The following is an 11,770-nucleotide window of genomic DNA, read 5'->3' as shown; positions in this document are numbered from 1 at the left end:
AGAGGAAGGAAGGAAGGAAGGAAGGAAGGAAGGAAGAAAGGAAGGAAGGAAGGAAGGAAGGAAGGAAGGAAGGAAGGAAGGAAGGAAGGAAGGAAGGAAGTTTTTAGCAGTGTGCCTGGTGAGATAACCCCAATAAATAGCTTTCTCTGGCACCCTAGAGGGCAGATTTCAAGCAAGTTCCAGATAACAGCTTTTTAGCAAATTCTACCAGTGTGGCATCAGAGCAACTTCCTGCCATCCAATGAAGGATGAACACACCCTCTTCAACAAGGTCAGGATGTCAGCCCTGGGGTCAGGGCTGGGGGAGCTCTTTGCTTGGATGCTTAATATCAGCTACACTTTATTTTTGCTATTCCTGTATTCTTTACAGTTGTTTCAACTTCTTACCAGTCAATCCCATGCTATTCCAATTCCATGTTACAGGTAATAATTCTTTGTATCATCTTTCCCTGTTCAAATTACTGTGTAGTTTCTCTCTACTGATTGAACCCAAATAGATGTTTTGTCCTTTACCACTCAACTGACAAAGGGCCACTTCTTCCTTTTTTTGTCTTTTTTCTTCCCCAGAAGCTGTGTGTTTTGAATCATACATATTTTTACCTCCCTGTAGTTCATGATCTGATCTACTTGGATATTTTTTAGTACCTTTGTTCTTAGGATGCGTTTAGTCTTTCTGGTGTTGGTTTTAGATGAACCTTAAGCCCCACTGCCAATTCTCCTCTACCTTATAGTTTTTACTGATCTGCCTTTATAAAGCCTTGTGGTAGGGTTGGGTGAGACAGGACCATAAGAGATACCACAAAAGGACTTGGTGTTTTTCTCTTTTTACTTAGTTCTTTTGAAGTTTGGAGATCCTTTGTTTTGAGGACATGGTTTTGGTGTAGTTTTATTTTTCCTTTCCTGTTATTCTGTCTTATTTTAGGAGGAAACATTGGAAGATAGGAACTTATACTATCTTCATTGACTTTAGCTATCTTGAAGTCCGATCACCTGATTTGTAATTTTGAGGTTTATCTACTAACAACAATCAGAGGAGGAGGACAAAAGCACTAAAACAAGAATCAAAATTTCGAGAAGGGCTCAAGCTCTGTGACTAATATTTATCTAAAATCAGATGATTCACTCAGCGCTAGGGTTATTCCTTATTTGTAAAATGGGGTAGCTGGACTAGAGCAATGGGTCCCAAACTCAGATAAGCATGAGAAACATTTTTTACATATGGACCTCTGTGCCACATCCCTAGATTCTGATTCAGTAAGTCTGGGGAAAGTCCTACAAATAGATATTTTAAATAAACGTCTATATTGATTCTGATGTAGCTAGTCAGGGTCCCACATCTAAGAACTCTTAGACAAGCTAATCGAGGATAACATGTCTAGTTATATGAGTCCATGGTGAGCTTTTCTGATTCAGTAAGCTCTAGTGACCCCATCTTTCAATATAAAATCAAAGCAATGGATTAGTGATAAAATGTCCCAATTAGCTCACGTTTTCTGAGGATTTTTTCCTATTGACTTTTTTAAACACCAGTTTAAAGCAACCAGACCAGGTAAAAATGGGTTGGAAAAAAAAAACACCCCCCACTCCCCCACAAAAAAAAAATTTTAAAAAACTAAAGCAATTGCATTAAATGCATGTAGAGAAAATATTAAAAACAAAAAACCAAGAATAATATGGAAATACACCATAACCTGTTTCCAATAAACTTAAGCACAGTATAGTTACATGTAATTGTGGCTCATTCTTTCCAGAGTCCCAAATATTCTTTAGAAGTAAATGTAACAAATGCCCCTTCTCATTTTGAAAAAAACCTATTGTAAATTTGACATCAAGTCACACAAGCTCTAAGCTCCTGTTTCACAATATGTTCTACAAATACTTTTTAAGAAAAGTAAATCTGAACAAAGGCATATACATGAGCAATATTAATTCAAGAAATCCATAGGCTTTTCCCTATGTCTTAGCATTTGGTAATCTGAGGGAATCTGGATGAAATAATTTCTGCTAATATAACGCATCCAGGAAAGACTGCTAAATGAGCTGTTTAAGACATACCCGATTGCCGCAGGGGTTAAGCGGGTATGCAGTTGAGGGGTGGTAGAAGTAGTGGTGGTTGTTAGGGAGCCATCAGTTCCAGTCTTCTCCCAGTCAAAAGGGTCACTCTCAATTACTCCAAAGGTTTTGATGCTGTTGTCAAACACAGATGTAAGAAGCTAAACCACAAAGAAAAAAAACTAGAGTGAGCCAACAGTAAACACAGTCACTTTATTTTATAAGAGAAAGCACCCCAGATTCATAAATTAATTTTGTAGTATAATCAAAAAAAATAAACAACTTGATGATATACATAAGGAAATCTGAATATGGACTATACGTGAATGATGATATTAACCTGATTTTTCTCAGTTGAGGCATCGGTTTGTAGTTCTGTAGTACAATGTCTTTGTTCTTGGAAACTACGTAATAAAGCGTCACATCTAAATCCTACTTTCAGATGATGTGGCAATAGAAAATGTGTGTTGTATGCATGTGTTTATTAAGTTTCAACCATCTATGTGATCCTTTTTGTCAAAAAGGGGCATTTTTATATGCTTCAACTTAAATAGGTGACCAGTGTTAACAGTGGGTATGTCTAGGTTAAGGGGTATACAAAAGTTCTTTGTGCTTTCCTCCAATTTTTTTGTAGATTTGGAAAGTTTTTTAACTCTGTGTTGTTTAAAAACAAAAATAACTGAAATTATGCATAATATAAATCAGATAATAATTTCATATTATGCATTATGAAATTATGCATAATATAAATTATGCATTTATATGCATTTATTTTTGTCTTTAAATTCCAAAAGTATGACGTGATCTTGAAGAAGATCTCACAAAGACCTCCCTTTACTGTGCCTGACAGTACACGCCATTTTTAGTTTTATGATTATGGCTTCATTCTCTCTTCATCATTTCTCTTACTCTGTTAGTATCCTATCCTCAGACATTCATCTTATACATTTCCCACTCCAGACCTGAAATCAGCACTTCCTCACTGGAAGATTTTGTGAAGGTTTGTTTTAGGCTTTAAAAAGATTACTCTGACTTTCAAGTGGAGAACAGAGGCCATGAACAGGGATGGAGATGCGGGTGCTAGGAACAGATGACCAGTTGGAGGCTACTGATGCTGAACCAGCATGGTAACAGTGGAGGTGATAAGAAGTGACAGGATTTGGATATAATTTGTAGAGCCAACAGAGTTTACCGATGGATTAGATGAAAGCTGTGAGAATAAAAAAAGAATAAAGAATAATTTAGATTTCTGTCCTGAGCCACTGGGTAAATGGTGGTACCATTTACTGAGATGAAAAGCAGTGGGTTTGAGGATTGGGATATTGAAATTTTTATGGAGTTTAGGGAGGAATAGAGAATACAAATTTGATAGTCATCAGCATATAGATATTAATAGGTATCATTTAAAGTTAAGATTGGATGATCATGTAAGAGTAGGTAGCAAAGAGGCCCAAGGGCTAAGGCCTAGGGCACGCCAACATTTAGATGGAAAGAAAAAAAGGACTCAGCAAAAAAAACCAGTGAAGTGGGAAAACCAAGTATTTGGTGTTCTAGATGCCAAGTGAAGACATTGTCTCAATAAGAAGATTGAGCCAAACACTATTGATTGTAAATTTATAGTTATTTCTGATTATTTGATTGATTTCTCTCTTTCACCCAGACAGTAAGCTCCAAGAGGCTGGTATATATCTGATCTTGCTTATCACTGTATCTAACACAATGCCTTATATATAAGAGTGAAATATTGTGATCTATAAGATATACATATATATATCTTCAGGGTTCCTGGCTTACAGCTCCCCAAACCCTTGGAATTTCCTGAGAGATAAGAGCAATGGGAGCATCTTTTGTTCTAATATTTGGTCTTTAGTCCTCAGTTCCTAGAATGACTTCAGAGCCATAAAAGTGACATGGGTGTCTTGTTATTTATAAGAAGCCCCTTCCCACCACAACTAGGTTTATGTTAATGAGGTGATTTTGGAAAGTACCTAAGGATGAGGGCTGATCCCTGGAAGAACCAACTCTGTGAATAGAGGGTTGTAACTTTCAGTCCCATCTCTTGGGCCTCTAGGGGAGGGGATAGGTGGCTAGAGTTTGCATCAATCACCAATGGTCAATAATCAAGCCTATATAATGAAGCCTCTATAAAAACCCAAACTGACAGGGTTTCGAGGGCTTCTGAGTTGGTGAACACACGGTGGAGTTGATAAGAGTGGTTCCCTCAAAGAGGGCATGGAAGTTCTACGCCCTTTCCCTATACTTTGCCCTACGCATCTCTTCCATCTGGTGTTTCTGAGTTACACCCTTTGTAATAAACAGTAATCTAGTGAGAAAACTGGTTTTCCGAGTTCTATGAGCTGTTCTAGCAAATTAATCAAACCCAAGCAGGGTACTGTGGGAACCTCTTATTTATATCCAGTCAATCAGAAGTACAATTGACAACCAGGACTTGTGATTGGCAACTGAAGTAGAGGATGTGGGGCTGAATCCTTAACCTGAGGAATCTCATGCTCACTGTCTCCAGGTAGATCATGTCAGAATCAATTTGAATTGTAGGACATCCAGTTGGGCCTCAAAAAAACCAACCCATGTTGAAATTCTGAGTACAGAATCCTTAAATAATTACTCTAAAACATTTCAAGAATAAATGTTTCTTTGTAATAATATTTACTGATTCACATGACACTATCTTTAAGTCCCAAAGAAAAAATTATAAATGTAGAAAAGGAAACTAGAAACATAAAAGGTATTGGAAAAGACACAGTTGTAAAACCTGAGAATCTTCATCTTGGTTATATTTTTGTTGATGTTAAGTTACCTAAGTTATAGCTTAGACTTCCCCAAACTGTTAGAGATAGAGGACTACTGAAAACACAGCGGAGAAAGATAGATTGAGTCTCAGCATATAAGAATTGAAGTGGCAGACCTTAGATCTCTCTCCTGACTCAAGAAATCGAGGTTCTCACAGAGCAAGATGTGTGCTTCCTGAAAGGTAGAGTCCCTGCCAATGAGGCAGCAACTGCCTTGCACTATGAGCACTCAGACAGCTACTGCTAAACGCTGTTCCTGAACTGGGCTGCAATAAGGATGATCCTAAACAGTTTTTATGCCAGGTGTCCTTTTATCATGGAATTACCTACCTTCTTATAATTATCATAGTATTGTATGTCTTAGAAAATGTAGCATATGCCATTGGGCCTCAAGTAAGAAAGTTTGTTACTATGATTGTGATCACTAGAGCCCAAAAGCAGGAGACAGAAGGATGGAGGGCACAAAACAAAACAAACAGAAGGAAAGCTAAAAAGCACTGAGGCACTGAAAAGTCAGACTAGCTAGAGCTTTGTAGATACTTTAAAGAACAAAATAAGTTTCTACTGCAGGACTAGCATGGCTCTAAATTCTAATCTTTGACACATTACAGAAACAGGACAAGTCGAGAACTCTTTCTGGAGCAGGCATAGGGATGGGTAACTGGATTCATTATACCACATTTGGCTTAAATAAATCAAAAAACTCGAATTCAATTTTCATTTAAATAGATTTGAGAACAATATAAACTAGTCACCTTGTAAATCATACACACACACATACACACACACACGTGTACATATTTGTATATATAGAGAAAACTGGTGGTCCTTATCTTTTTTTTTTTTTTACTCAATACAATTGAGGAATAAAACATTTTTCAATCAAACACTTTTTAATCAGAACAGGAACTCACAATGGTGGTAATTCTCAAACTGAAAAGGGGGCAGAGCAAAATCTGAAAAAACCTTTTAAATGATTCTGACATTTTCCCTCTAGAAAGGTGTGTCCCATATCTCTCCACTGAGAATCACTAAAAATCTAGCATACATATTTTGTTTAGTAACATATTTTTAGAAAATATGAACTCATCTAAAGAATCTAGGTTTCTCAAAATAGAGTAACGTGTACCACTAGGGGATGCGATCATATGCCAGAGAGGTTTAAAGTCACCTAATAAATGTGGCACAGCTTCTTAAAAAATTTTACTCAGAGGTAACACATTTAACATGATATTTGATAATGCAGTAAATGCAAAGAAGTTATAAAGAAAAATTCATATGAACCTTTAAGATAAATCAGGAGAATGCAAAAAAACTTAGACTTATGGCCGACACTTTCAGACTGTGTCCAGATCTCTTGAGAAACATGCTCATATTTCGCTGCGAGAGGAGAGACTGGTGAACTAGTGTGAGAAATACTAGGGGCATAACGTCATTAAAAGGTGAATCTTCCTTAAAGGAAAGTAGGAAAGGGGAGGAAAATGGGAAAGAAGACTTTGGGGGGAGAGGGGGATGTGAGAAAGGTCTGGATAAGCAAAAATGCAATACTACTTTTTATTTGGCTACTGTCATGGATTATTTGTGTCAATTTCCCTTCTTCTTGCACTTATAAATAAGAGATAGTCCATTTTCTTTAAACCTAATTCTAATGAGATACACAAATTTTTCTAAAGCAGATTATTCAAGACAAAAAAAAGTATATAAACATCAGGTACTATATCCGGGTAATAAGATTTTGAATAATTTAGATTTTTCATTTTCTGTAATTTCCAAACTTTTATAATAACTATATATTACTTTTAATAATGAGAAAAAAATTTAACTAACAAAAATGCATTATCTAAAATAATTACACACATAAGCATGTGTACTCCACAAAAATGCCTGGTGCTAGCTCCCACCACCAGAAATATCCTCATTCTTTCTAGCAATCAGTCATCTGACATAGACATAATGCCCTAGGGAAGCACCCGTCTCTTCTCTAATCTTTAACACAAAAGCAATCAATAGCTTTATCATATTTACCTCCATATGAAATCCCAGTTTGTCCTCTCAAAGAGAATGCAGACAAAGTCCATACTTTGCAAAAACAATAATTATTTGTAATGTGATGCTGAGGACTCATTGAGAATCCTGATATCTGAATTCTCAGTTAATAAATGGTAAATTCATGGATCAATAAAGCACTTATCCAGCAGAGCACAATGGTGATGCTGGCTTGGCTAATTCAAAGATAGATTATTTACTGCAAAAGAAATTGACTCACTTCCGTGATAAACAGATACAATAGAGGGAAAGAAATGTACGTGTTCTAGATTTCTCTCCTTTTCCAGGAATTTTTAACAGCATCGATGGGGGCGGGGGAGGGGGAGTGAGGAGAGAAATTGCATTGCACCCATCCTTTGGAGAACAGAACCAGAAAATAAGAGAGAGATCAAATAAAAAGACTGTATTTAAGAAGCCCAGAGTTTTAGCTGTTTTTACCATTTATATCAAGATATGGAGGACAACTCACGAGTGCCCCTGGTCGGCTGCCCCAGGGGACCTGAAGCAGTGTAAGGCAGCAGAGTTGCTCAGCCAACAGTGCTGCCTAATACCAACGTCTTCTCTTTCATGTGCTGTAAGCCCATAAGGTAAAGTGGCATTGTTCTAAGCTTCTCTATGCCTCCTAATAATTTAGGTAGGAGAGAAGAGAACTAAAGTGTTAAATCAAGCTATAGTCAGAGACTGGGAGATTTGCCCTGTTCTGCATCACTAACAAGGCCAATTGAAAAGGTAAGCAACATTTTCTTTCTGCCTTAACAGGACAAAGCAGCATAAAGAAAATAGAATTTCTATTAACACAGAAGTAATGTTAAGTAGAATACAAGAATGAAGTGAGATAATTATAAGCAAATGCAGTGTCACTGAGATATGTGTAATACAACTTATGTTTACATGATGCTTTGCAATTTACAAAGCATTCCCACAATTATCTCATTAAAATCCTAACAATACTGTGGGGTGGGTAATTCTACCATTTCACAGATAAGAAAACAGCCATTAAAAGGTCACACAAATGGTATGTGGCAAATCAACTGAAACTGATCTTTTAAGTGCAGCGCTATTTCCATCATAGAAGACTTACAGCCAGTCAGCAGGCAAGGCAAAAACAGCATATAGCTGAAATTATCATTGAAAGCCCGTTAAAATACCCATAAAGTACAGAACAGTAGTTGCACTAGGCATAACCTAGATAAGTTTTTTCTCCAACATCTGAAATAGACTTTTATTTCTTCAGATGAATGTAAATGAAGTAAGCTGGCTGCATTTAGAGGTTATATTGTTCTCAAAAGATTACTACTCCTTTAAACATTAGAATCATGCTCAGTGCAGTCTGATTCTGGATGACTGGACTGCTGTCAATGAGAGAAAGCCTGAGGGAATAGCAGATTCACAAGGGCACTGCACCCTCACTCTCACCATAGGGCATGCATGGTTAACTGAGCCAAAAGGCAGGCAAAATCACATACATATTAAAAAATTTCTATCTCCTGCATATACAGCTGAATTTAAGTGAGTCAAGTAAACAGAAATGTTCTGTGACTCTACTTGTTCTATAGTTATAACAATACCCATTCACTGATTCAGACATACACTGAATGCCTATTGTCCTGGGTGCTAGGAAGGCAAAAGTGAACAAAACACAGTCTTGTCTTCAGAGAGTTTGCATTGAAAAGAAGCAAACATTATATTAAGCAGATTTAATTGAATTTCGCAGACTTTTTAAATGTGTATCATTGTGCTAACTTCTTGAGGAAACTGAGATAAATGTGCAAAGCCCTGGCTCTAAAGGAACTAACTTATCTGGTAAGGAGGCAAAACAAAGTACTGCTGTAAGAGTTTAGCAGAAGAAATCGCTTGTCACGAAGGAATCAGAGGAGACTGAAGAAGCTGGCATCTGAGTTGGGCTTTAATTTCACAAGATAAGCGGGTTTATGAAACGTAGGCGTTCCAGGCAGGGCATGCTAGGAGAAGGGCTGGTAGTCCCATTTGACTGCATTGAGGTGCCCAATATAGCTGGGTCATTTAAGTACAATAGGGAATGAAAGGAGACAATTAAAGGGGGTAGAGTAAGAATTCATCTACCTCTCTCCATCTCTACTGCTTATATCCTAGTCAAGATCATCGCTGTTCTTTGCCTCCTGCCCACGAGGGAAGACTCTATCTCCCAGTATCCCTTGAAGTCAGAATTGAGCCAATGTGAATGGGTTCTGGCCACAGCGGTATATGCTGAAATGTTTAGATCACTTCCAGTCCAGGTCATAAAACCCCTAAGCAAATATCCACACCCATTCTTTCTATGTATTAAAGACAGTAGTGTCAAAATATGGATGGAGGCTGGATGTTCAAGTTACCATTTGAGAGTTGCCTAGGAGAGTTGCCCAACTTAACTACACTGCTATATGACCAAAAAATAAACCTCTGTAATGTTAAGACATTAATTTTTTTATATTTCTTTCTTTCAAAGGCATAGCTCAGCCAATCTCAATACCTTCCTAAGTAGTCTCTAATGTTCCTCTGCCTCATTTGAAAGCACAAGACTGCAAAAATAATCATCTTAAAACATAAACTGGATCACAATGCTCCTGTGTGTTAGATTTCCAAGGCTTCCTGCTGCACTTAGAATAAAACTCAAAGTCCTCAACAAGGACTACAAGGCCCTGCATCATCTAGTCTCCGCCTTTCTTTCCAATCTCATTTCGAACCACTCTCTCCCCTTATTTACTATGTTTCGCCACTTGTCTTCTTTTCTTTCCTTTCTTAAATCAGAGCCTATGCACAAGTTCTTCCTTTTGCTTATAACATTCTTCCTCTTATTTTTGCTCTTCACATGGCTAATGCTGTCTCACTCTTTAGGACTTGGCTTAAATGGCAGCTTTAGAGAAAGACCTTCCCCAACCCGTTTTATGGGAGGCTCCCCCTTGTTAATGCTCTAGCTCAGCCTCTTATTTGTTTGCTTCACAAGCAGCCCATCTTTGCTCTCTGAAAAATTTAACGCCTATGTTATCAGAGTCAGGGGATCCTAAAACAGCTCTAAGTCCTCAAAAAGAGGGAAGCCTGCTGCATTTTGATGTAATCTCTGTTTAATTTTTCTATTCCTAAACCTGGAAAGCATAGTAACAAGATTAATGAAACTTCGTTGGCTTTGAATTTCCTCTCTATCATATTTTTAGCGATGTTGTGGCAGTATAAAGGCTGGCTTGATATACACATTTTAGTCTCAGGCTTACCAGTGGTGTGTATATTTATGGCTTTCATTTGTTTTCTCAACTTGCTAAAAAATGCTTAACATAATCTGAACACTCTAATAAAGATACTTTTTGCGTTCTTATGTCAGGATCGTGTGATCCTACTAATTAACAACAATAATTTCAGATAATTCTTCATATAATTTTTTATTCTTTCACTGCATTTTTCTTAACCAGTCATATTAGTATTTACTTTACAGTGCCTGTTGTGTTTGTAGCCACCTCTCCAAGGAAAGCAGATGGCAAACTGGAGGAAGAATCTGGGCCTTTTTAAATGAGTCATATATATATAGGTTCAGATACTACTTCTGGCACCACTAGTTTTCCCTGGCTTCATGTCTAAACTAAGCCTCTGTAAGACCAGGATAATAGTATCCAGGTATTACTGTGACATTGCTGTGTGCATTATTGTGACAATAATATATAAAGTCATCAAAGGCTCTTCTTTATCCAATCTGATGCTGCTATCCTAATTACCCATTAACTAGTGACAGTGTCACCTACAGGTAGAGTCCTGTGGTGAAATTTAAGGTTGATAAGCTCTTCCTAGGCACCTCTCAGAGGTTTTCCTTTCTCAAAACACTTTAAAAGGATTTATTTAAATTATAAGGTAGCTACATATTTTTATTACTATCTACATTTCTGAAAATGTTGGCCTAGCCCTTTTTTTTAAACCTTTAATTTGAAATACAGTTGACTCTTCAACATCTCAGGGGTTAAGAAGGGTGCTAGCCACTCAGTCAAAAATCCGTGTATAACTTAAGTGGGCCCTCCGCATATGTAAATTCCTAACCATTTATAAGTGGACGTTGGCAGTTCAAACCCTGTTGTTCAAGGGTCAGTTGTAATTAAATATTCATAGGAAACTGCAAAAATAGTATACAGAGAAGTCTCCTTCATTCAGTTTGCCCCAATGGTAATATCTTAAGTAACTAGAGTACAATATCAAAACCAGGAGAATGACAATGGTACTATCCACAGAACTTAATTTCACCAGTTTTACATGCAATTGTGTGTGCGTGTGTATGTGTGTGTGTGTGTGTGTGTGTGTGTGTGTGTGTGATCTAAGCAATTATATCACCTGAGGACATTCATGGCCCAGACTTTCTCAACTCTTATAGTTGCTATGCTCTTTTAGATTTTAATAATAAAAACGATTTCATAATAAGATATCTGCTTTAATCTTGGCTATAATTCTGATAACTTTATCTTTAGTTTAACAGAAAATAGTATCTATAATACATAGCATGTAATAGTATTTAGACTGATAAACATAACACTTTCCAAAAGCAAGTGTCAGCCTTTATTCTATTTGAGACATGCATAAAAGATTCTGGGTAGAGAACAAAACAGTTCTTTCTAGGTCTACACCTGCTGTCAAAGGGAGCAGGAGCAGTCTACTGGATAAGGTACTGGTCATGTGCAACTTGTTAAGATAATTTTTCTAGCAAGAAACTGATTTTTAAAGATTTATAAAACACAGATATTCAAAGTGAAAGTAGCTTTATAAAACAGTATCATTTAACACTTAGATTATAAAATATATTCACTGTGGTCATGACTCAGAATATATAAAGTTGAAGAAATATTATTTATCCTTTGATGTAGCTAGAGAAT

The 11,770-nt window shown here is 36.9% G+C and overlaps 1 protein-coding gene across 3 annotated transcripts in view; it reads right to left on the bottom strand.

Annotated features, from left to right (window-relative positions):
• Window positions 1-11,770, bottom strand: part of TTBK2 (tau tubulin kinase 2) — a 117,750-nt gene that overhangs the window by 24,321 nt on the left and 81,659 nt on the right. For all 3 annotated transcript variants that reach the window (XM_006920449.3, XM_025038824.1, XM_015596002.2), the window contains one exon: window positions 2,056-2,213. In XM_006920449.3, coding sequence (XP_006920511.1) covers window positions 2,056-2,213 — 158 coding nt within the window. The remainder of the gene's footprint in view (window positions 1-2,055; window positions 2,214-11,770) is intronic.

Source organism: Pteropus alecto, unplaced genomic scaffold (genome assembly GCF_000325575.1).
Source record: "Pteropus alecto unplaced genomic scaffold, ASM32557v1 scaffold86, whole genome shotgun sequence".
NCBI lineage: Eukaryota > Metazoa > Chordata > Mammalia > Chiroptera > Pteropodidae > Pteropus > Pteropus alecto.
This window is presented reverse-complemented; position numbering and strand designations above follow the sequence as displayed.